Source organism: Carcharhinus amblyrhynchos, chromosome 18 (assembly GCF_965287045.1).
Source record: "Carcharhinus amblyrhynchos chromosome 18, sCarAmb.v2.hapA, whole genome shotgun sequence".
Taxonomy (NCBI): Eukaryota; Metazoa; Chordata; class Chondrichthyes; order Carcharhiniformes; family Carcharhinidae; genus Carcharhinus; species Carcharhinus amblyrhynchos.
The window spans coordinates 55,186,195-55,212,474 of NC_137341.1; the positions used below are offsets into that span (position 1 = coordinate 55,186,195).

The window sequence follows — 26,280 nt, forward strand, 5'->3', positions numbered from 1 at the left end:
TAACAAAATCAGTAACTGTGACTATCAGTAATTGTTGTAAAAACCCATCTGGTTCACCAATGTCCTTTAGGGAAGGAAATCTGCTGTCCTTACCCGGTCTGGCCTACATGTGACTCCAGACACTCAGCAATGTGGTAGCTCTTAAACGTCCTCCCAAATGGGTGAACAGGTGACTCCTGTTCCTGTTCCTGGATGGGCAATGAAGGATGGGCAGCAAATGCTGGCTTTGCCACGGGTGCCCACATCCCCTGAAAGAGTAAAAACATCAATTAGTGAAATGCAAATAGTGTCATAGAGTTATAGAGGTTTACAGCATGGAAACAGGCCCTTTGGCCCAACTTTTCCATGCTAATCCCAATTGCCTGTGTTTGCCCCATATCCTTCTATACCCATCTTACCCATGTAACTGTCTAAATGCTTTTTAAAAAACAAAATTGTACCCGCCTCTACTACTACCTCTGGCAGCTTGTTCCAGACACTCACTACCCTCTGTGTGGAAAAAGTTGCCCCTTTGGACCCTTTTGTATCTCTCCCCTCTCACCTTAAACCTATGCCCTCTAGTTTTAGACTCCCCTACCTTTGGGAAAAGATATTGACTATCTAGCTGATCTGTGCCCCTCATTATTTTATAGACCTCTATAAGATCACCCCTCAGCCTCCTACACTCCAGGGAAAAAAGTCCCAGTCCATCCAGCATCTCCTTATAACTCAATCCATCAAGTCCCAGTAGCATCCTAGTAAATCTTTTCTGCACTCTTTCTAGTTTAATAATATCCTTTCTATATAACCCATGTTTTGTTTTTAAATAGAACATAGAACATAGAACATTACAGCGCAGAACAGGCCCTTCGGCCCACGATGTTGCGCCGACCAGTTAAAAAAAAACAACAACAATGACCCACTAACCTAAACCAATCCCTTTTCGTCCATAAACCTGTCCACAGACCTCTTAAACGCCCCCAAACTAGGCGCATTTACAACTGCAGCAGGCAGGGCATTCCAATCCCTCACCACCCTCTGGGTAAAGAACCTACCCCTGACATCTGTCCTATAACTACCCCCTCTTAGTTTAAAGCCATATAGCAAAAGCCAAATAGCATTCTTGTGTTTAAACTGTGTGCATTTTCATTTTGTTTTACAATTATTAATATATAACACAAATATCTTTGCCCGGTTTTTATGCTGGACAAGTTTTAGGGTTTCGAATGTGTTAAAATCTTGTATTAGTGGGAATTGTAACTGCTTACAGCTTTGTAGAGTTGCATAAACTTTATTCTCCAGTGAAAATGACATTGTGTACCATGAACTGGCTGAAATGCTGCATATTAAATTCAATGTGTGTAATTTCCGTTTGGATTTTTATTTTTAGATTCTTCAAAACCCCACTGAATGATTTTCTCTTTGAGAATATTTCCACCGATGCAATTGGCTGTTGCTGAGAATCAGCTGATGGAAGTTCTGCCCCTTTGCTGATGTCCAGTTTGGGTCATGGGAAAAATCCAACTTCAGCCTTGATGTCAAAGGAATATTTTCTGCTGCTGGATTCCCCCCGGGTCCCTCGCACAACATTTAACATTCCTGAATTGTCCCATTTGGAATCAGCTGGTGAGGAGCTGGACCAAACTGTGCGGGATCTTCTCCAGCTCCGGTTTCTCAGAATTCCTTCCTCTTCTCCGGTTCCTTTTGCTGATCCTTACTCTGAAAGTCAGACTCACAATTCCACATGCAGCAAAGGGGGGAGTTCGGTCAGGAGTCAGGAACTTTGGGATTTGGTGTCATTTTCAAATATAAAAAAATTTAAATCAAATAGTTGAAGGGAGCGCGCAAATAGATTTTATTTAAAAATGTGTGTATTGGACCAGAATGAAACAGGAATCTCAGAAACCTCCAGGTATATCCTGCAGGAGTGAGGGTCTCTCTTAACTAGGGTCATTTCAAGCTAAGACCATAAGATGCAGGAGCTGAAGCAGGTCATTCAGCCCATTGAGTCTGCTCTGCCATTCAGTGAGAGGCTGCGATAGAAGAAGTTAGGAATTAATTGGAACATAACATGAAAATATTTATATTTACCCATTTGTTTAATGGGTAAACACAGTACGAGGGGCCACGGGCTTAGGGTGAGGGGGGAGAGGTATAACACGGATATTAGAGGGAGGTTTTTCACACAGAGGGTAGTGGGGGTATGGAATGCTCTGCCAAGTAAGGTGGTGGAGGCAGGCACGCTGGAGTTGTTTAAGAGTAACTTAGACAGGCACATGAGTGGGTTGGAGATGGAAGGATATAGGAGATTGTTTTAGATAAAGTTCATTAGCCTTGGGACGTCCCTGATAATGTATAAGGATGAGGAATGATACTAACGTTTTTCTCTTTTAATTTACAGGTTTTAAGTCGGTCCACCTCGTGTCCAACGAGGGGCATACACGCGATGGGTCGTACTGGGGCTGCTTTTGGATGTTTGAAAATAGCCTAGTGCTTCATGTCGTTAGTGTGTGCCTAAACTGGACCAGATACTGGGCAAGACGGCAGCTCAGTGACTATCGCTGATTGCTGTGCAGACACATGGATTTGGGTCGGTGTCTGTGGGAGTTTGCGCATTCTCCCCGTGCTTGCGTGGGTTTTCTCCGGGTGCTCCGGTTTCCTCCCACACCCCAAAGATGTGCTGTTAGGCTGATTGGCAGGAATAAATTGTCCCTAAATTAGTTTCCCTCAATGTGGATGGCCATAAAACAATAGATAGGGGTCATGGGTGGAGGGGGGGACTGGTGGTGTTGAGATGGCGGCGCGGGCTCGTTGGGTCGAAGGGCCTGTTTCCCGGGCTGTTTTTGTTCTTTGTTCTTTGTTCTCTCAAATTACAGTTCTGCAACTTTTATTTCTCTTCCACTTTTTTGTTAAATGCTGCGGCTAACAAGAAATCCTCGACACGATGTGGTTTAAAAGGTTGAGGATTTGCTTTGGGTAAGGCCTGGGAACAACGTCCCTGTACTGAGGGTCCTTAGTTTTGACAATCTGAATATGCAGAAGCAGAGGAATCCCAGTGGGAGAGATACAGACAGCCTTCGTTTCAGAAGTACCATTCTATCCTTCAGTTACAGGATGTAGGTGTCGCTGGCTAACCTACCACTTCTTGCCTGTCCTTCATTACCCTTGAGAAGGTGATGGTGAGCTGCTTTCTTGAACTGTTGTACTGTAGTGTAGGTACACCCACAGCGCTGTTAGGGAGGTAGACTCAGAGTTCGGGAGAGAGTTCCAAGACTTTGATGCAGAGACAAGTTAGAGTTGATACAGTGATATATCTCCATATCAGCGTGGTGAGTGACTTGGAGAGGAATCTCCAGGTGATGGTGGCTGATGTATCTGCTGCCATGGTCCTCCTCGGTGCAGATGTCAACGGGCAGAGAATTTCTCCAGTAATGTTTATAGAAATTAGCAATGCCAAATTAAACCAATCAGGTAATTGGTGCAATAGGAACAGGAGTGAGAACTCCTCAATTATATCATGCGATTCGATCACTATCCGGACTCACCTTCCCAGACCCAGATTCACTTCCCTTCAGTAAAGAACATTCTGAGTATTGGAAGTTTCACAACTTCCACTGTTCTTTAAGAAAGTGAATTGCGGATTCCCACAGGCTGTGTGCGATGGTTTACTCCTGGAGATTTTACATTGTGCATTCTCAATGGCCAATCAATTCTCCCCGAATCACAGTGCCTAAAGCTGAATTCAGAAATCCACTTGTATCTCTTACTGCAGCCTCGAGAGAAAGACCAACTTTCCCTCAGCCTTTGTGTCCCTACAACAGCATTTACTGATTTCACTGGCAGTGTTTGGATGGGCACTTTAAGTCTGCAAGGCAATGCCAAGGGTGCGGTTGTGCAGGGTGAGGGGCATGTAGGGTGAGGGGCATGTAGGGTGAGGGGCATGTAGGGTGAGGGGCATGTAGGGTGAGGGGCATGCTGGGGTGGTTCATAAAGTGAGTTATGACGGGGGGAGGGGGTGGAATTATGTCGAGGGTGTGCCAGGTGACTTGTTGTGGGGGTACGGATATCCAATTCCAGTGGCCTGCATTGATGTGGAGGTGTGACAATGTCTGTGGCGTGGGGGGGAGGGGGGGTGTTTGGGGGCTGTGGGGGGGCGGGGGGGGGTCCCAATTCAGGAGGGTGTCAGGGTGCCCTGCACATTGGCGCTCGAGAGCTCTGAACCCGGCTTCACCGAGGCTCCGCCACCCCCCCCTCCCCCGCCCCTCCCCCTCCCCAACACAGGAACAGGGTGCCGTACCGGATTCAACCAAAAAACCCAGCTGGTGAACTTGCTTTTTCACACTGTTATGTTACTTAAAGTTTAAAGTTTCTTTATTAGTCACAAATCGGCTCACATTAACACTGCAACAAAGTTACTGTGACAATCCCCTAGTCACCACACTCTGGTGCCTGTTCGGGCCAATGCACCCTAACCAGCACGTCTTTTAGACTGTGGGAGGAAACCCTTGCAGACACGGGGAGAATGTGCAGACTCCGCACAGACAGTGACACAAGTCAGGAATTGTCTGCCACTCATTCACATTCATAAATTCCACCTCTTATTCTTAAACAGTGACCCCACGTTCTAGATTCTCGCACAAGAGCAAACATCCTCTCCACATCCACAGCTTTAATATTACACCTGTGATAAAGTGCATTCTTCTGGCACACATTTCATCATTGTTTAGGGGTCATTTTCATTTTTTGGGGGGTGAGGCTTAATATCTTGAGGCTCATTCTCCATAAATGTTACCCCAGGACCTCATATCCTCCCCAGGACCTCATATCCTCCCCGGGACCTCATATCCTCCCCTGGACCTCATATCCTCCCCAGGACCTCATATCCTCCCCGGGACCTCTTAATTCTCCACCATAATGGAATACAACCGTATGTCTATCAGGAATGACAGAGCTGTCCCTGAGATGATTTCACTGTTGTGAGTTAATGGTTGTCTCACATTCCCACAGGCAAGAAAAGTATGTTTAGACTCAAAGCCAAAAATATAAAACTGCTCCACAAAACAATTTACGGCTGTAGTAATTTTATTTCAAATGATATTACAATTAACAGCTCAGGTAGTGACAATGAGTTAAGTGAGTATATCCTGTTATAAATACATTCACCTGATTATGGTCAAAGACAGAGAAATTACTGAATCGTAAATGTAAATGTCTGTAAGTGACATAACTTATTGGTGATAGAATATATTACACATAATAGTTGTTAATATAAGTTATTAGTATCGGTGTAATCAGTACAAAGTATTTTTCATCATCATCGATTTGGTTTTAATGTTACATTCCTCATCTTGTCAAACACCCTCTCATTATTCGGAACGGTCACCCCGGGTTACTCACATGTTCCTCCAATGAGCAGCAAATAATGATACAGAAAGGCAGAAAGATACGACTGATTGGCTAACCTGCTGGCCCTCGTTTCTCTATTAATGTCAAGTTAATATTCTTAATTCTGAGAAGTTAAAATTCTAGAATCATTGTTTGTAAAAGCAGGTCAGAGTTTATTCGACCGTTGACTGTACAGTTACATTTTCATTGTCCATTATTCTGTATGAAATCAGAAAAGAATGTGACTGGCCTATAGCTGTTCAATAAAAGAATCTTTCTTGAACTTTACAGACAGAAGAAGATAAATCCTGTTTTTTTATTGGAACCTGTATTTCTTTGGAGTGTTGAACGGAGAGGATTCACTCTGTCTCGATGTGAGCCTTAACATGATGGGTGTAACCCGAGTTTCAGAATCCCTGATATCCACTTTGCTTTTGGCCAGAATAAAGGAGGTGTCCAAACTAATCTTTCAACTGATGAGTCTGTTTTAATATTATACTCACCTAACCGCCCTTTAGAAAAACTAACCAGTTTTATTGTAACTCAGGCAATCAAATAATTAAACCAATTGGAAATGCCCTCTTCTCAAAGTTAAACTCAAAACAGCAGCAATAAGATAGATGGAAGTGATTGTGATAGCAATGGATCTATTGTTTAACCCCTTAACTGCTGGTAACACGCAGACTTACTTAAACCCTTTGTAAAACTAATGTGATTTCATTTCACTCATTTAATCTGAGTCATTTATGTATTACTTTGCTAATGTTCCAGAAATTCTAAATGGTCAAAACCTTTGATACATATTCACCAAAAATAAAGAATAAATTTACAGAAATGTTCAGTAGAAATGAAACCATCGCTTTCCCAAGAAACAGTAAAGGGGTTGAAACAATGCTTTGAGCAATGCCAGGTTAGAAATATATAGTTATGTGTAACTGGAATACATTCTGAGCATGCTAATTTAAAATTCCAGCCGTGTTAACCAGGCAATGCTGTGATTGCTGTCACTGTAAATATTATCACACAGAGGGAGATATATATTTCTGACTAATTGAAATTGCTTTAAGACTTTAACCCCCGTTACTCAGCATCCCCAGCAGGTGACTGGGTTCCATTCCAAGCTGCTGAGCTATTCTCTGAACATCAAAGCCCATGTTCATCAGGAGCTGGATCATATTAACCTCTTGACCGGTGACCTGGTCACGAAGAGCGGGGCAGGTGGGGTTACAGTGCGGCAACCGGCACTGATCAATCAGATGGAAGGAGCAGTTTCTCACAGGAGCTCTGGAACTTTTATTATCCTGAAGAGTTCGGTCCCAACACTGTAAAGCTCGGTTCAAGGTAACTCCCCTCACCTGAAAATCCAACCAGTTGCTAAAACAAAATATTGAAGAATGGTTATACAAATACACATTGTTGGAGTAATAAAGAGTCTAGCTTGGCTCTACATAGAAACATAGAGATAGGAGCAGGACGAGGCCATTCAGCCCTTCGACCCTGCTCCACCATCCATCACAATCAGGGCTGATCATCCAACTCAATAGCCTAATCCTGTTTTCTCTCCATATCCTCTAATCCCGTTCACCCCAAGTGCTCTATCCAGCTGCCTCTCGAATACATTCAATGTTTTGGCAACAACTACTTCCTAGTTGATGCCAAAGATTCCGAATGAATTCCACTCTCTGGGTGAAGAAATGTCTCCTCATCTCCATCCTAAATGGTCTATCCGGACTCCTCAGACTGTGACCCCCGTTTCTGGATTTCCCCCACCATCAGGAATATCATTTGTGGCTTTAACAGTTTTATTGATGTCGCCAAATAAAACTCTCTTGAAAGTTTCTAGTAAACTTTCGACAGTAGTACAGCACTGCTCTGAGTGTGTCCACCAGTGGTGAAGAATCAGCACATGTTCTTGTGCTTTTGGGGTATGACTGAATCCAAACATATCATTCAAAGTAGTTTGAAAATATAATCAATTTGTTTTACTATACAGCAAAGTTTTATGATTTCCTTTATTATGGTAAAGAATAAATTGAGAGTTTAGGATTTAAACAAACTGATTAATTTTAGATTCATACAAATACACAAATATCTTCAATTTTTACACAAATTGTCCAATGTAACTTTAGCAAAACTCCTGGAGAAATGCCTTAAAAGGTCATTGATCCAGTCATTTCTGCCAGGTTATGATGGGAGATCGGCACAACGCCACACAAATTCAATCAACAAGAAATCACAGGAATGGTTTAGTTTGTCAACCAGATCAGAAAAGAGTTAAACATCAATAAATCCCTTCATTAGAATAGCCGACATTAATATTAATTAACCAGAACTGAGTTTACAATTCAATCCAACACCCATCCCAACAAACATTTATTTAACCACGCTCTACAGAATAAATACTACTTTATAAAGTTCTATTATTTTCAAAATGTGCATCTCCTTCCAGCTTTACAAGGAATTTTTAAATTGTTTTGGAGGTTCCTGATAACAGAACGGGAATGTGTCAGAATAACATCAAATTGAAAATATAAATTTAAGAGTAAAAGATTTCAAACAGCGAAATCTAATGCCCCAATTTCCTATTCTGCTCACACAGAACCTGTCACAAAGCCTCATCACTGGACTATCAGCGAATTGAACACGTGTCTAATATAAGACTGTTAAGGTACTGCAGTGGGCCATTCAGCCCCTTTAGTCTGCTTTCCCATTCCTTTGGTCATGATGAAATTATACCTCTAATTCCCCCCCTTAAAGCATATCTCTTGATATTCTACAAAATTAAAGCAGAATAGTGTGGATGCTGGAAAGCTTTCTCTGATTTTAGTTTTTACAGTTGGTTCAGCAGCAATAGCTGACTGAAGACAGATTTCCACGTTTCACTCCCCTGTGAGTGAAAAGTGCTCCCTGATTTAGTTCTGAAAAGTTGAGCTCTTAATTTAAGACTCGAGGAATGAGCTTTTCTCCATTTAGCTTAGCGAATCCTTTTAGTATTTCAAACACCTTAATTAAATAACTCCTTAACATTCTGAACAAAGGAAATAAACCCCATGTCAGTGCAGCCTCTGTCTCTGTCTCTGTCTCTGTCTCTGTCTCCACACACAGATTGACCCTTTAGTTCCTAATGGGCCCTACTCTTTCCCTGGTTATCCTCCTCCCATTGATATTCTATAAGTATATCTTGTGATTTTCCCTATTTTTACCAGCCAGAGCGCTCTCATGTCCCTTCTTTGCATTCCTAATTGCTTTCTTAAGCTCCACTCTGCACTTTCTATATCTCACTAATGCCTCCACTGATTTGCTTCCCTTGTATTTTTTAAACCCCTTTCTTTTCCTTCTCATTGTGTCCTGAATATCTCTGGTCCTCCTTGGTTCCCTGGGCTTGTTATTCCTATCTATCACCCTGGAGGGAACATGCTGGGCTTGCACCCTTCCCATTTCCTTTCTGAATGTCCCTCACTGCTGTTCTGTGGATTTTTCAGTTAGTAGCTGTTCCCAGCACCCCCCGGCCAGATCCTGTCTTATTTTACTAAAATCCACTCTCCCCCCACCCCCATCCAATGTTTTTTTGCAGCTTGTCTATTTCCTTGTCCATAACTAGCTTAAACTGTACCATGTTGTGATCACTATCACTAAAATGCTCCCCCGCCATCATCTCAACCACCTGCCCAGCTTCATTCCCCAGAATCAGGTCCAGCACAGCTCCCTCCTGTGTTGGGCCCTCCACATATTGATTTAAAAAGTTCTCCGGTACACATTTCAAAAAATTTACTCTTTCCAAGCTTTAACACTATGTATGTCCCAGTTATTGCTGGGAAAGTTGAAACCACTGAATATAGTAACCCTATTATTGTTGTTTTTACACACCTCCACAAACCGAGCACAGATTTGCTCCTCAATATCTCGCTATCTGGGGGTCAAAAATAAACACCTAACAATGTGGCTGCCCCTTTTTAATTCCTAAGCTCTACTCACAAAGTTTCATTTGATGCCTCCTCCAAGATATCATTTCTCCTTACTGCAGTAACTGACTCCTTAACTAATAATACAATATCTCCTCTTTTAACCCCTCCCCGTCTCACCTGAAGATTCTATATCCCAGAATGTTGAGTTGTCAATCGTGTCCTTCCTTTAATCATGTCTGTGCTGTATCACACTGCCATGTATTAATCATTGCCCTCAACCCATCCGTTTTACCTCCTGGTGTTAATGTAGAGGCCACCCAGCCTGGCCTTACTCCCCTGAAACCTAATACAGCTGCACTTCCTCTGACTGGTTTGTTTTGCTGTGAGATTCTGTGCCCTTACTCTGCTAACACTCTGTGTCCCCTCCCCCTGCCAAATTAGTTTAACCTCCTCCCAACAGCCTGAGCAAAACGTCCCACAGGGATGTTCTTCCCGTTCTGGTTCAGACTGTCCCGCTTGTACATTATTATTTTGTGAAGTTAAGGAGGAGAAAGGACATCACCAATTTGGATGGTGTTAGACAGCAACTTTCAGAAGTTAACTGGGGGAATCAGTCGGCAGACAAACAGGCAGCTGGTAAGTGGGAGGCTTTCAAAAAAAGTGTTAACCAGGATTCAGAGTCAGCACATTCCTCTTAGAGTGAAGGGCAAGGCTGGGAGAAGTTAGGAATCCTGAATGACTCAGGATATTGAGGCCCTGGTCAAGAAGAAGGAGGCAGATGATATGCAAATGCAGCTGGGATCAAGTGGATCTTTTGAAGAGTATAGGGAGTGTAAGAGTAGAGTTAAAGGAGAAATCAGGAGGGCAAAAAGGGGACACGAGATTGCATTGGCAGATAAGACAAAGGAGAATCCAAAGAGCTTCTACAAATACATAAAGGACAAAAGAGTAACAAGGGAGAGAGTAGGGCCTCTTGATGATCAACAAGGTCATCTATGTGCAGATCCACAAGGGATGGGTGAGATCCTAAATGAATATTTCCCATCAGTATTTACTGTTGAGAAAAGGATGGATTTAGGGAACTTGGTGAAATAAATAGTGATGTCTTGAAGAGTGAACATATAACAGAAAAGGAGGTGCTGGAGGCGCATCAAGGTAGAGAAATCCCTGGGACCTGATGGTGTATCCCAGGACATTGTGGGAGGCTAGGGAGGAAATTGCAGGTCCCCTAGCCGAGATAATTGAATCATCGATAATCACAGGTGAGGTGCCTGAAAATTGGAGAGTGGCAAATGTTGTGTCTTTGTTTAAAAAGGGCTACAGGGAAAAGCCTGGGAACTACAGGCCAGTGAGCCTCACATCTGTGGTGGGTAAATTGTGAGAAGGTTACTGAGAGACAGGATCTACAGGCATTTCGAGAGGCCAGTTCACTTGTTGTTGACGCTCCTTCTAACCATTCCGTCTTTGTCTGCACAAACTCTTTCCCCTTGCATCCCCCTCTCCTGAATGGAAAAGACCTCTTCCAACCTTCTTGTCAAACCCACCCCGACTCATTAACTAATAAAAGCAAAATACTACAGATGATGGAATCTGAAACCAAATGAGAAAACGCTGGAAAACCTCAGCAGGACTGGCAGCATCCGTAAGGAGAGAAAAGAGCTGATGTTTCAATCAGTTGGAGAAGGATATTGATCGGTTGGCGATTTGGGCGTAGAGATGGCAGATGGAATTTAACCCGGACAAATGTGAGATAATGCATTTTGGAAGGTCTAATACAGATAGGAAATATACAGTAAATGGCAGAACCCTTAAGAGTATTGATAGGCAGAGGGATCTGGGTGTACAGGTACACAGGTCACTGAAAGTGGCAATGCAGGTGGAGAAGGTAGTCAAGAAGGCATACGGCATGCTTGCCTTCATCAGCCGGGATATTGAGTTTAAAAATTGGCAAGTCATGTTGCAGCTTTATAGAATCTTAGTTAGGCTGCACTTGGAATATAGTGTTCAATTCTGGTCACCACACTACCAGAAGGAATGTGGAGGCTTTGGAGAGGATACAGAAAAGATTTACCAGGATGTTTTCCTGGTTTGGAGGGCATTCGCTACGAGGAGAGGTTGGAGAAACTTGGTTTGTTCTCACTGGAGTGATGGAGGTTGAGGGGAGACCTGATCGAAGTCTACAAGATTATGGGAGGCATGGACAGAGTGGATAGTCAGAAGCTTTTTCTCAAGAGTCAATTACTGGGGGCACAGGTTTAAGGTGCGAGGGGCAAGGTTTAAAGGAGATGTACAAGGCAGATTTTTTACACAGAGGGTGGTGGGTGCCTGGAACTCGTTGCTGGGGGAGGGAGTGGAAGAAGATACAATAGTGCCTTTTAAGGGGCGTTTTGACAAGTCCATGAATAGGATGGGAATAGAGGGATACGGTCCCCAGAAGGGTAGGGGGTTTTAGTTCAGTCGGGGGCAGCATGGTCGGGGCAGGCTTGGAGGGGCCGAAGGGCCTGTTCCTGTACTGGAATTTTCTTTGTTCTTTGAGTTCAGTTGACCCTTTGTCAAAAGCTGATTCATTTCCCCCCACGTTGTGTGCTCACCTTTCGTGAACTGCTGAGAAGTTTTACTCTGTGTGAGGATAAACTTGTTGCTGCGATTAACAGAATTCATTTTCCAAAAAGCATTTTTGATATCAAAAGTCCCTTGTGTGTTCATCATTAAAGACCATCTGAAAATCTCTAACATTGGTACTGAACTCATAAATGTCCAGGTCCATAACCAATAACAACAGCAGAAATAATTTGTATCATTTTGTTTACAAACAAATGAACTAAGATTGTGTCAGTAAAACTTTGCAAAATTAGGATTAATCCATGTCATATCATTTGTTTCCTTATTTTAGTGAGACAATGATTAGTTTAACTGGAACTTTGCCCTCGATATAAAAAAATGATTTAAATATAGCTGTGGCAATGTGTTAATCTCTTGTCAAACAGCGCTGTGACGGCTGTGACTGACACAGTGCAGATGTGCTCTGACAGTAACTGCTCTCTGTACGCGATTTAATCCTCACAGAAGAATACAAATCCAGTTATACTTTTAGGTCATAGTTTTCAGATTGTTTAACATTTTAATATCTTACCTCTTTGAGATCATGGTGTGTGAGAGACAAGCTGGGGCAAAGACAGCTCTGAAATAAAGATCATTAGAATTATGCACAAACTCTTAGACGGTGAATATCTGTATAGTGCACACATTTACAAAACACTCAAACTATACAGCTCCTTTCTCAGGCATCTTAAGCCATTGAAAGGATTTATGAGCATTGCGTACAGATTGAGTGATTTACACCACTCTTGTAACTCACGGTTTAAATGCTTCCACACACTGAGAACTTAAATTGTTCCAAGTCCTGTCAACAGTTTATAACTATTTAAAAATAAATTGCTCACTGTTCTAATGAATACTTTGCAGTCTTCCATGCCAGATTGTCTGGGTGTTGTCAATATCGACATCAGGCTGTGAGCGTGTAATCCAGGCTGATAATTTCACAGTAACATTTAAACCTTATTGCCCAAGGAAACATTCTTCAGATACAAATGTTAAACTGCCTCGATCTGCCTGTCCTCATGCTGCAAGCAGACAGTTACTGATCCTGAATTCCCACACAAAGAACAGCACACTGTTTTCCCAACTTCCCACACAACACTCTTCCTGGAATTTGTATCTCTCCCCTCTCACCTTGGTGTCATCTGTAAATTTACGAACCATGCCTCCTATATTCTCATCCAAATCATTAATATAAATGATAAATAACAGTCATTGTGATTCCATAATACATACTAGCTGGAGGAAATACTCGCTGTATACTACAGTGTACACTGTGATTCTATAATATACACTAGCTAGAGAAAATATTCACTGTATACCACAATGTACATGGGATTCTGTAGTATACACTAGATAGATGAAATACTCACTGTGTACTACAGTGCTCACTGATGTTCTATAATACATACTAGATGAGGAAATACTGTGTACTAAAATGTACACTGAGGTTTAATAGTATACATTACTTTGAGAAAATGGCCATTTTTTTAAAGGTCAATGGGATGTCAATGATGTCAAGAGGAAACTGGTACAGATAGGCACAGTTACAAGGAGGAGATCAGATATTTCTTGCCACCATCATGAAGTATTTTGACTGTGAGTCCCACTCGTAATCTATCACCTCCTTCTCCACCTCCAAACCCACAAAGGCCACTTGCTCAGGGATATCCACTGGCAGGTCATTTTGGACACAGGAATTATGTTTCTCACAGATTGGTGAGACACACACACACTGGGGCAAATCCATCAATACAGCAAGTTAACCTTTCATTCCTCTGTGCTACAGCTCCAGCGGGGGATCCTTTGCTGCTGCTTACTCCAACTACTGATTATCTAGAGTAACAAGGTGCCGGCTTTGTCCAAAGAAGATAGAGTAATTCAGGAGAAAAACATCAAAACAACACCTGAGTAAAAGGCCAACTCAAAATTCAGAATCAGCATCAATTGCACTCTGAATTGACCAATCATATTCTAGTCTGACTGTCCTGTTAAACTGGATGAATTCTCTGGTTTATCTAAGATTTGGTTATCTGATGACTAGGTCCCGAGTCAGCCCCCTGCATTGTACCGTAGACTTCCCTCGGACTGCTGGAAATAAGGCGGTAATATACAGGCTGAGCGCTGGAGTAACAGTCAGCAGTTCCAGCTGCAGAAACTGGTACACGTTAGTGACATTTATTCTACTCATACCCAGTCTTCAGGAAGATTCCCGTTCCATTGGGAGGTGGATAGAGATTTGTTCCTCAACTTAATCTTAATTTCCCGTCCTCCATTTTACACACGTCCTCCTCGATTACATCCAAGAACAGGCTATCCTCTAACAATAACTGGAACCCACTTGCTGCAGCTGGGGAGGACCAGCTCACAGGTATTCGGGTTAACATGGTGCATTGGGGATGGGAGTCTCTAGTTTCAGCCATTCCTACACAGCACGCCCACATTTATTATAATGAGCTTCACACTGAAGCAATAAAGATTGTGTCCAATAAGCAACGCCCTAGACCCAGCCATCTTCAGCTGCTCCATCAATGACCTTCCCTCCAGCGTAAGGTCAGACATGGGGATGTTCACCGATGGTTACACAATGTTCAATGCCATTCAGGACTCCCCAGATACTGAAACAATCCAGGTCCAAATGCAGCAAAACAGGGGCAATGTCCAAGCTGGGGATGGCAAGTTACATTCACGCCACACAAGTGCCAGGCAATGACTATCTTCAACAAGAGCTAATCTAACCATTACCCTGACGTTCAATGGCATTACCATCACTGAATCACCATGCTGAGGGCTTCTATTGACCAAAACAGACGGGATTCACCAGATAAACACAGTGACTACAAGAGCAGCTCAGAGGCTGGGAACCCTGCGGAGAATAACTCATCTCCTGACTCCCCAGAGCCTGTCCACCATCGACAAGGCACAAGTCAGGAGTGTGATGGAATATTCCCCACTTGCCTGGATGGGAGCAGCTCCAACAACACTCAGGAAGCTCGACACCATCCAGGACAAAGCAGCCTCGCTTGATTAGCACCCCATCCACCACCTTCAATATTCACTCCCTCCACGTTGCCTGCAGTGGTTCAGGAAGGAAGCTCTCCACGACTTTCTCAAGGACAATTAGAGGTGAGCACTGAATGCTGGTCTAACCAGCAACGCCACATCCCGTAAATTAATTTGAAAGTTTTATATTTTGCAGCTTTACTTACGAGACGTCCCGCAGAGAATTCCTCAGGTCTCTACCCAGATTCTGGATATAGTTCCACTGGTTTTCTGTGAGGGAGTGGCTCCCAAGTTGGATGTTCTCCATTTTCAACTGTTCTTCATCAAACAGCCACTGCACCACAAACACCGGCGCTGGAAAAGGACACCGCAGGTTACACTGACCCTCTGACCCACACAGAAACACAGAAATCGAGCACGTCCAAAACTCCACTTACATTTTAGGGATGAATACATCCTGTAGCCAAAGAAACATTGCCATTCATCTCCACGTCTGAACTGCTGTCGGCACCTTTCGGGAATGACTCCATTCCACAGCCTGCACACAGAGAGAGAGAGAGAGAGCTCTCATTATCTCATTGTAAAACTGCAGAATAATCATCATATTTAACAACGCCAAACAACAGGAAGCTGCTACTGAATCATTTATAAAATTCATAAAAAGACCACATTCCCTAAACACAAACAACTAACCGTTCAAATATATTTTTTATTTTCATTATAACGTAGGGGATTTTCACAGTAACTTCATTGCATTGTTAATGTAACCCTATTTGTGACACGGATAAAAATAATAAACATTAAAGTTCCACAACATTTTCCGCTGTTGCCGTTTTGAGAACAATAAAGAGTTTTTGGGGGTTGAATTTCCTGTCATTCCATCACCATAGCAACGCGGGAGTGATGAGCTAACTCCAATTTATACATATCAGAGAGCTGGAGGTGATATCAGGGCAGAGGTGATGGGCCGAATGGTCTCCTGCTACTTCTGTTTCTAATGATCATGTTCGGGATGGGAGAAGTTTCCAGAAAATTCATCTCCTCAAATTCCTTAAGTTCGATTTCTTTGGGAAACTTTGGAAACTGTTGGTGATGATGAGATTCTGTGGGGTGGGGGTGGGGGTGGGGGTGGGGGTGGGGGCACATCCTCCCCAGGTCTGGAAGGGGAGGGAGTGAGGGGGCAGGGGGCAGGGGGCAGGGTAAAGGGAGGTGCCGGCCTGACCCACAGCTCTCTGGGTCCTCAATCAACTCCTTCAGGACGCACAACATTACTAAAGACCGACAGGAGGTCCTCGGCCATCAGTGGGGTGGTTCACAGGCCCCAAATCACACTCCCCCTCCCACACACATCCCACCCCCTTTCCCTCCCCCACACACCCCACTCCCCCTCCCTCACGCACCCCACTCCCCCTCCCTCACACACCCCACTCCCCCCTCCCCCACGCACCCCACTCCCCCTCCCCCACGCACCCCACTCCCCCCTCCCCCACGCACCCCACTCCCCCCTCCCTCACACACCCCACTCCCCCCTCCCTCACACACCCCACTCCCCCCTCCCCCACACACCCCACTCCCCCTCCCCCACACACCCCACTCCCCCTCCCTCACGCACCCCACTCCCCCTCCCTCACGCACCCCACTCCCCCCTCCCCCACGCACCCCACTCCCCCTCTCCCACACACCCCACTCCCCCTCCCCCACGCACCCCACTCCCCCTCTCCCACACACCCCACTCCCCCTCCCCCACGCACCCCACTCCCCCCTCCCCCACGCACCCCACTCCCCCTCCCTCACGCACCCCACTCCCCCCTCCCCCACGCACCCCACTCCCCCTCTCCCACACACCCCACTCCCCCCTCCCCCACGCACCCCACTCCCCCTCTCCCACACACCCCACTCCCCCCTCCCTCACACACCCCACTCCCCCCTCCCCCACACACCCCACTCCCCCTCCCCCACACACCCCACTCCCCCTCCCCCCTCCCCCACTCCCTCCCCCCACACACCCCACTCCCCCTCCCCCACACATCCCACTCCCCCTCCCCCACACACCCCACTCCCCCTCCCCCACACACCCCACTCCCCCTCCCCCACACACCCCACTCCCCTCCCCCCTCCCCCACTCCCCCTCCCTCACACACCCCACTCCCCCTCCCCCACACACCCCACTCCCCCCTCCCCCACACACCCCACTCCCCCTCCCCCACGCACCCCACTCCCCCTCCCCCACGCACCCCACTCCCCCTCCCCCACGCACCCCACTCCCCCTCCCCCACACATCCCACTCCCCCTCCCCCACACACCCCACTCCCCCTCCCCCACACACCCCACTCCCCCTCCCCCACACACCCCACTCCCCCCTCCCCCACTCCCCCTCCCTCACACACCCCACTCCCCCTCCCCCACACACCCCACTCCCCCTCCCCCACACACCCCACTCCCCCCTCCCCCACGCACCCCACTCCCCCTCCCCCACGCACCCCACTCCCCCTCCCCCACGCACCCCACTCCCCCTCCCCCACGCACCCCACTCCCCCTCCCCCACGCACTCCACTCCCCCCTCCCCCACGCATCCCCCTCCCCCACCACAATTTCCAACTCCTGGGTGGCTGATTTGAGGCCCTGGGCTGTTTGTTTTGTCTTCTGAGGAAGGGAAGGGGTGGATATTGGGCCGGACAGTATCCAGCCCGTGACTAGCCTGATACGTGTGTGTGTGTCTGGGGTATAATATTCACAGTTTACAACTCCACACTGTGGATGTGTGCACTTCTCTCTTTTTGGTTCCTTCTCTTTCTGGAACTATTGTCATACAGGAAATGACACGGTGAGCTGGGAAGTTAAAAATAAGAAACTCTGGGTAAGTATTCTACTGCATTCACAGCAATAACCTGAATCCCCACCTTGGGATTTTACAGGTTTTGTAAGATAATGAATATACCGATAATTAGCTGGTTTACCTGAGTCCCTTTTTAATGACGTGATTCGGACTGCAGGAAGTTACATCTGGGCATTCCGTCTGTCGTGGTTGTTTATTGTCCAGGAACCAGCCGGAATCCACCAGACCCCGGACCTGTACGTCAGCACCCAGCTGTGCCAGCAGGTTTGCCACCCGTTCGATATTCAGTAACACCCCCGTTCCACCAGCACTGTACACATCACAAACCAAAACATCAGAAAAACTTCCACGGACATTTCTTACAAGTTTCATCATTTATTCAATTTTAATTTTTTAATGTATTCTTACTGCTGCTGCTTATTAAAATACTCAACTCTCCATCTCATGGCGAATCCAATACATCATTACATCAAATAACAGGTTAAATATTTAATGACATAATTATATCAAACTGGTATCACATGGTCAATCTTGGCTCTGAGTCAGTAAAATGTTTCATTTCATTTAAAACACAAAAATCGCAAAGAGAATTTCACCAATCACAGGTTGATGCCACAGAGGCAAAGAATTGAGTGGCTCACGTGTCAGTGAAGTTATGTATTAAAGCTAAACCAGACGGCCTGTGAACATAAGAACATAAGAAATATGAGCAGGAGTAGGCCATCTAGCCCTTCGAGCCTGCCCCGCCATTCAATAAGATCATGGCTGATCTGTCATGGCTCAGTTCCACATTCCCGCCCTCTCCCCATAACCCTTAATCCCCTCTCTTATCAAAAACCCATCAACCCGCGTCTTAAAAATATTTAGCGAGGCAGCCTCCACCACTTCAACGGGCAGAGAATTCCAGAGATTCACCACCCTTTGAGTGAAGAAGTTCCTCCTCAACTCCGTTCTAAACCGCCCCCCCCTTTATCTTGAGGCTGTGCCCCCTAGTCCTACTGTCCTTTCTGAGCGGGAAGAGTCTCTCCACCTCTATCCTATCCATCCCATTCATCATCTTATACGTCTCAATGAGATCTCCCCTCATTCTTCTAAACTCTAACGAGTACAAGCCTAGTTTATTCAGCCTCTCCTCATAGCTCAACCCCCTCCACTCCGGTATCAGCCTAGTAAACCTCCTCTGCACTCCCTCCAAGGCCAAAATATTCTTGCGTAAGTACAGCGACCAAAACTGCACACAGTACTCCAGCTGCGGCCTCACCAATGCCCTATACAGCTGTGAAATACAGCTCACAATCTACTTCACACTGAGAGAGGAAGGAATAATTAACAAATCACAAGCTGGTTATCCACGCTGGTGCCTACTTGTTTTGAGAATGGTGAGGAATAATCTCGCAGAAGTCAAACCCCGAGGAGAGAGGAAAGCTGACAGTCTTCTGGCAAAGTGGCATGGTGGAACAGAGGTTAGCACGGCTGCTTCACAGAGCCATGGACCTGGGTGTGATTCCCGGCTTGGGTCACTGTCTGTGTGGAGCTTCCACATTCTTTCCACGTGGGTTTCCTCCGGGTGCTCCGGTTTCCTCCCACAGTCTGAAAGATGTGCTGGTTAGGGTGCATTGACCCAAACAGGGGCCGGAGTGTGGCGGCTAGGGGAATTTCACAGTAACTTCATTGCAGTGTTAATGTAAGTCTTACTTGTGACTAATAGATAAACTTTAAAGGAAGTGGAAATAGGTCGAGGGAATGTGCTCTTTCACAACAGAGACAAGGGGAGAATTGAGAAATCAGAACAGTTTAATAGCGGAGAAGGAAACTGAGACATGGGACTGATTCAGAAGCTGGAAACTGGACTGCAGGAGGTCACGTTTCACAGTTTCGATTTGTTTGTAAAGAAGCTCAGAGCCTGATGTTATTATTTTGATTTTAAGTGCTGAATCTGGGAATGTTTCAGATCCGACTTGGAAACCTGTTTCCAGGTGCCCCGATACGCACTCTGCCTGAATCGTGTTGTGGGTGGGGTTTAACATTCCCCAAACAATCGGGGTTCTGAACTGTGCGTGTACCGTGAGGAAAAAAATGTGAAAATCGCGCCCCTGTCACAGTGTCCCTGAGCCACAGAAAGTGGGGAAAGCTGCCCAGGAGCAAGAAGTGGGAGCGACGGTCCCCACGGACATCACCCCCCACCCCCCCTCCCCCCACCCCCACAAAACAACACAACTGTCCCCCTTATCCACCCACCCACGCTACCCAGACCGGTCACGACTCTTGCCCCCTTCTCCACCGCCGATCACCCACAGAGTGGCTGCGATGCCCCCACTCCTCCCTGCCTTCCCCCCTCCCCCAGACAACAATCTGCCCTCCCTCTACCTCCCTCCGCCCCTATCCACCAGACAACGATCTGTCCTCCCTTCCCCCTCCCACAAGAAACCGATCGGGCCTCCCTTCTCCCTACCCCCGCTCACAGAGAATGATCTGGCTCACCCCCCCCCCCCCCCCCGCCCCCCCCCCCCCCCCCCCGGATCTGAGTCAGAAGCCCCCCCCCCGCCTCCCCCCGCGGATCTGAGTCTGAGAGCCGCTGGAAGCTCTGAACTTTATCTCTTCAGGAGCTGGAGTGCCCAAAACAGACCATTACCCAGTGTGTCTGTTTCACACTGAATCTGGGCGGGTGAACACGGTGGTAAAGGGGGGGAAATGCTGGTAAATGTGGGTGGGCAGTTCATTAATTCAATTGAAATACATGCAAATACATTTAAATTGCCGTTAGGCCCGGATTAGATCGCAGCCATTTTCAGGCCTCAGTAAACTGGGTGTGGGTGTGGATGTGGGTGTGGATGTGGGTGCGGATGTGGGTGCGGATGTGGGTGCGGATGTGGGTGCGGATGTGGGTGCGGATGTGGGTGCGGATGTGGGTGCGGATGTGGGTGCGGATGTGGGTGCGGATGTGGGTGCGGATGTGGGTGCGGATGTGGGTGCGGATGTGGGTGTGGATGTGGGTGCGGATGTGGGTGCGGATGTGGGTGCGGATGTGGGTGCGGATGTGGGTGTGGATGTGGGTGCGGATCACGTTAATGGCCTCACGCCAGACTTTACCAAGTTTTCGTGCCCATTTTTCCACAGCGGTAAAATCGGGCCATCACAGTAATTCAATAATAAAAGGACATTGTTAATGAAACTCCTTCTCACTTTTGAAGAAGGGAAGTGAAATTGAAGGTGAGGTTTCTCTATTCTCATTACTCTCGTGACTGCCCCATGGTGTAATGGTCAGCACTCTGGACTTTGAATCCAGCGATCTGAGTTCAAACCTCAGTGGGACCTCAGCAAGTTCTGTGGGTGCCAGGGACCTGGCCTCAATTCCTGGCTCGGGTCACTGGCTATCGGGAGTCTGCATATTTTTCCCCGTGTCTGTGTGGGTTTCCTCCGGATGCTCCAGTTTCCTCCCACACTCCAAAAACATGTGGGTTAGGTGTATTTGCCATGGTAAATTCTCCCTCAGTGAACCCAAACAGGTACCGGAGTGTGGTGGCTTGGGGATTTTCACAGTAACTTCATTGCAGTGTGAATGTGGCTAATAAATAAACTTTACTTTTACTTTGTTTGCTACTTGCCGTTTGTACAATAATTCAGTTTAACAATGTGTAACTATTCCCATCTCATTGAAGAGGGGAAAGTGAATGGGAAGACGAGTGCATAGAAACATAGAAGAAAGGAGCAGGAAGAGGCCATTCAGCCCCTCGAACCTGTTCCACCATTCATCACCATCATGGCCGATCGTCCAACTCAATAGCCCCATCCGGCTTTTTCCCCATAACCTTTGATCCCATTCACCCCCAAGTGCTCTATCCAGCTGCCTCTTGAATACATTCAATGTTTTGGCGTCAACTACTTCCCGTGGGAATGAATTCCACAGACTCACCGGGTGAAGAAATGTCTCCTCACCTCCGTCCTAAATGGTCTACCCTGAATCCTCAGACTGTGACCCCCGGTTCTGAACTCCCCCACCATCAGGAATATCCTCCCTGCATCTACCCTGTTTAGTCCTGTTAGAATTTTATAAATCTCAATGAGATTCCGCACCCCCCCCACCCCCACCCCATTCACCTGAACTCAGGGGACACATGGGATACAGGGAATTAAATTGAATTTTAGTGATGGTGTGAATAGGATGATAGGAGTTTCACTGACAAACCTCACAGCCAATCTTACATCCCATTCAATTCCTCTTGGAAGCTGGAAATGTGACCATTCTGAACCCTGTCAAAATATCATTTTACCCCCAGTATATCCAGCCCAGATCACAAGAGGGCCCTGTCATTATACCCAGCGTTGTACCATTAGGTAATTAAATGCTGGGACGTTCAGACACATCCCTGAATATAAGTTGGTTGCATTGCCTGTGGGAACGATTGGTATAGTTAAACCAAATTCAGATTTGTGATGGTCCCAGTGACTAATCTGCTAAATTTTGTATTTTGTTAATGATATATATTTTTGTATAAATGTAGCTTGATTCAATTTTTCCCACAACACTGTTCAGAGTGTCATACAGGAGCTCCCAGGAAGATGTAATTAAAGTGCGTTGGGTAAGGTTTAGCCTGGCAGGTTAGAACACAATCCTTTTATCTCAGAGATACGAGAGTGACAACACATCAGGGTCCAGCTGCTGTGCTGTAAAGTAGGAGGGCACGGGGTGATTCCATGTGGAGAGTTCCTGATTTAACTGCACTGTCCTGGGGATGGAACAAACAGAAACAAGGATTCTCCACGGGAGGGAAGGGAATCAAGAATCCGATTCCTCTCATGATAAACAGCATTGACTAAAGAAAAAAATAAAAGAAAATACTGCAGAAACCAAAAGAGAAAATGCTGGAAAATCTCAGCAGGTCTGGGAGCATCTGTAAGGAGAGAAAAGAGCTGACGTTTCGAGTCCAGTGACCCTTTGTCAAAGGCCCAGCTCGAAACATCAGCTCTTTTCTCTCCTTACACCGACTGAAGATTTGGAGTTAGCCTGACCTTTCCACTCTGACACCGGCATCTCATAATCTCCTCACCGCAGTGTTATCAACTTCCACAGGATACACTCTTCCCAAAATAATCACATCAGATAATTTTCACTGTCACTCAACTACATCAGAACAACTATAAACAGTTCCTAATGTCATTTTACATGCACCAAATAGTCAAAAAATTTCAAAATGATTCTGTTTACTATCTTTTAGACATTGGGTATCACAAATCTTCTTTCATTTCACTTTTGTGCTTAATTTTTTTTTTATTCATTTGTGGGACACGGGCGTCACTGATTGGCCAGCATTTATTGCCCATCCCCAGTTGCCCACGGGCAGTTGAGAGTCAACCTCATTGCTGTGACTTTGGAATCACATACAGGCCAGACCAGGTAGAGATTTCCTTCCCTAAAGGACATTAGTGAGCCAGCTGGATGTTTCTGACAATCGACAGTGGTTTCAGGGTCATCAGTAGATTCTTAATTCCAGAAGTTTTTCATTGAATTCAAATTCCACCACCGGCCGTAGCGGGATTCGAACCCAGGTCCCCAGAACATTCATTTTGGGTTAATAGTCAAGCGACAATAGACCATTGCCTCCCCGTAATGCATAATTAATTAGGAGTTAACCTAACATTTTCTCTTTGTATCTGCACTCCAATCTCTCCACCAATCTCGCCAACTTCTGTCTTTGTCAAGGTCTGTCCCCACATTACTGATTGCTGTGCTGTAGCTCACACTTCCCTGCCCAGCATTCTGCCGGACAGTCAGAAAACGGAATCGAGTGTACAAATAATTCAGTGGGATCTCTGCCTGTCTGGATGGTTGAGTCTCCTGTCAGTAAACGTACTCTGCAGCCTCCCTATAATCATTGGGATCAATGATTTTGGAACAACATGGAAGCTAAGAGTTGTGAATGTCCAGCCCTGCCGCCAGTGTGGGTGCAGCGGGATAGGAAAAAGACCATTGACTTTCGGTGGGACTGGACAATACCAGCAGCAAGCGTGATTGGTCAATTCCAGCAATGAGTGGGATTGGTCAATACCGGTGGTGGATGGGACAGGCGATCCCAGCAGTGGACAGGACTGGATGATCCTGGCAGTGGATGGGACTGGATGATCCCAGTGTGGACGGGACTGGATGATCCCAGCAATGGATGGGACTGGATGATCCCAGTGTGGACAGGACAGGATGATCCCAGTGTGGACAGGACTGGATGATCCCAGTGTGGACGGGACTGGATGATCCCAGCAATGGACGGGACTGGATGATCCCAGTGTGGACATGACTGGATGATCCCAGTGTGGACGGGACTGGATGATCCCAGTGTGGACGGGACTGGATGTTCCCAGTGTGGACGGGGCTGGATGATCCCAGCAGTGGACGGGGCTGGATGATCCCAGTGTGGACGGGACTGGATGATCCTGGCACTGGACGGGACTGGATGATCCCAGCAGTGGACGGGACTGGATGATCCCAGTGTGGACGGGACTGGATGATCCCAGTGTGGACGGGACTGGATGATCCCAGCAATGGACGGGACTGGATGATCCCAGCAATGGACGGGACTGGATGATCCCAGCAGTGGACGGGACTGGATGATCCCAGTGTGGACGGGACTGGATGATCCCAGCAATGGACGGGACTGGATGATCCCAGCAATGGACAGGACTGGATGATCCGTGTGGACGGGACTGGATGATCCCAGTGTGGACGGGACTGGATGATCCCAGTGTGGACGGGATTGGATGATCCCAGCAGTGGACGGGGCTGGATGATCCCAGTGTGGACGGGGCTGGATGATCCTGGCAGTGGATGGGACTGGATGATCCCAGTGTGGACGGGACTGGATGATCCCAGCAGTGGACGGGACTGGATGATCCCAGCAGTGGACGGGACTGGATGATCCCAGCAGTGGATGGGACTGGATGATCCCAGTGTGGACGGGACTGGATGATCCCAGCAGTGGACGGGACTGGATGATCCCAGCAGTGGACGGGACTGGATGATCCCAGTGTGGACAGGACTGGATGATCCCAGCAGTGGACGGGATTGGATGATCCCAGCAGTGGACGGGACTGGATGATCCCAGCAGTGGACAGGATTGGATGATCCCAGTGTGGACAGGACTGGATGATCCCAGCAGTGGACGGGATTGGATGATCCCAGCAGTGGACGGGACTGGATGATCCCAGCAGTGGACAGGATTGGATGATCCCAGCAGTGGACGGGACTGGATGATCCCAGCTGTGGACGGGACTGGATGATCCCAGCAGTGGACGGGACTGGATGATCCCAGCAGTGGACGGGACTGGATGATCCCAGCAGTGGACGGGATTGGATAATCCCAGCAGTGGACGGGACTGGATGATCCCAGCAGTGGATGAGACTGGATGATCCTGGCAGTGGACGGGACTGGACGATCCCAGCTACGAGCGGAACAGGATGATCCCAGCCAAAGTCAGCATCAGGTAAACACAAATGTACAGTATAGGGCCAGAGAGAAGCCTTGGGCCCCTCCAGCCTGTGATTCCAGTTCCACGTTACATCACTAGCAGGGAAAAGATTAGAATCTATTGTAAAGGAGGTGATAAATAGACACTTGGACAATCTAATTGAACAGAGTCACAGGAATTAATGAGTGAGAAATCAGGTTTGATGAAATTGTTGAAGTTTTTTGAGGATGTTACAGAATTGATAAAGGAGAGTCGATGGACATTTAATTTTCAGAAGATAATGTCTCCAGAGGAAGTTTTTAGGTGTTCAGATCACCAATAACTTGCCCCCCCCCCCGATTCCTACACCATAGTTAAAATAGCCCCACCAACACTTCTACTTTCTCAGAAGACTAAGGAAATTTGGCATGCCCGCTACGACTCTCAGCAACTTTTACACCATAAAAAGCATTCTTTCTGGTTGTATCACAGCTTGGTCTGGGCTCCTGCTCTGTCCAAGACCGCAAGGACCTACAAAATGTGAATGTAGCCCAATCCATCACGCAAACCAGCCTCCCATCCATCGACTCTGTCCACACTTCCCACTGCCTCGGCAAAGCAGCCAGAATAATCAAGGACCCCACACACCCCGGACATTCTCTCTTCCACCTTCTTTCTTCAGGAGAAAGATACAAAAGTCTGAGGTCCCGTACCGACTGACTCAAGAACAGCTTCTTCCCTGCTGCTGTCAGACTTTCGAATAGACCTACCCTATATTAAGTTGACCTTTCTCTGCACCGTACCTGTGACTATAACACGATACTTTGCACCCTTTCCTTTCCTTCCCCCCTATGTACACTATGAATGGTATGCTTTGTCTCTACAGCGCACAAGAAACAATACTTTTCACTGTATACCAATATATGTGAAAATAATAAATAAACTAAATCAAATCAAATTGGCAAAATTAAAGCTGATGGGATAGGAGGTAATATCCCAGCTCGGATTTAGGATTGGCTAACAGGTAGAAATCAGAGAGTAGGAATAAATGGGTCACTCTGGCATTGTCAGGCTGTGGTTAGGGAGGTACCACAAAGATCAGTACTTGGGCCTCAGCTGTTCACAATATAGTTCAAT

At 46.6% G+C, this 26,280-nt stretch overlaps 1 protein-coding gene and 1 non-coding gene across 2 annotated transcripts in view; one reads left to right on the forward strand and one right to left on the reverse strand.

Annotated features, from left to right (window-relative positions):
- Positions 1-6,401: 6,401 nt before the first annotated feature.
- Positions 6,402-26,280, reverse strand: part of notum2 (notum pectinacetylesterase 2) — a 35,907-nt gene continuing 16,028 nt past the window's right edge. Inside the window, exons 8-12 of the mRNA XM_080206170.1 lie at positions 17,828-18,016; positions 15,308-15,408; positions 15,077-15,224; positions 12,403-12,450; positions 6,402-6,738 (exon numbers count right to left, since the gene is read on the reverse strand). Coding sequence (XP_080062296.1) covers positions 6,435-6,738; positions 12,403-12,450; positions 15,077-15,224; positions 15,308-15,408; positions 17,828-18,016 — 790 coding nt within the window. The 3' untranslated portion in view covers positions 6,402-6,434. The remainder of the gene's footprint in view (positions 6,739-12,402; positions 12,451-15,076; positions 15,225-15,307; positions 15,409-17,827; positions 18,017-26,280) is intronic.
- trnaq-uug (transfer RNA glutamine (anticodon UUG)) lies at positions 20,951-21,021 on the forward strand. Its single transcript has one exon. It is a non-coding gene; the product is annotated as a tRNA-Gln (tRNA).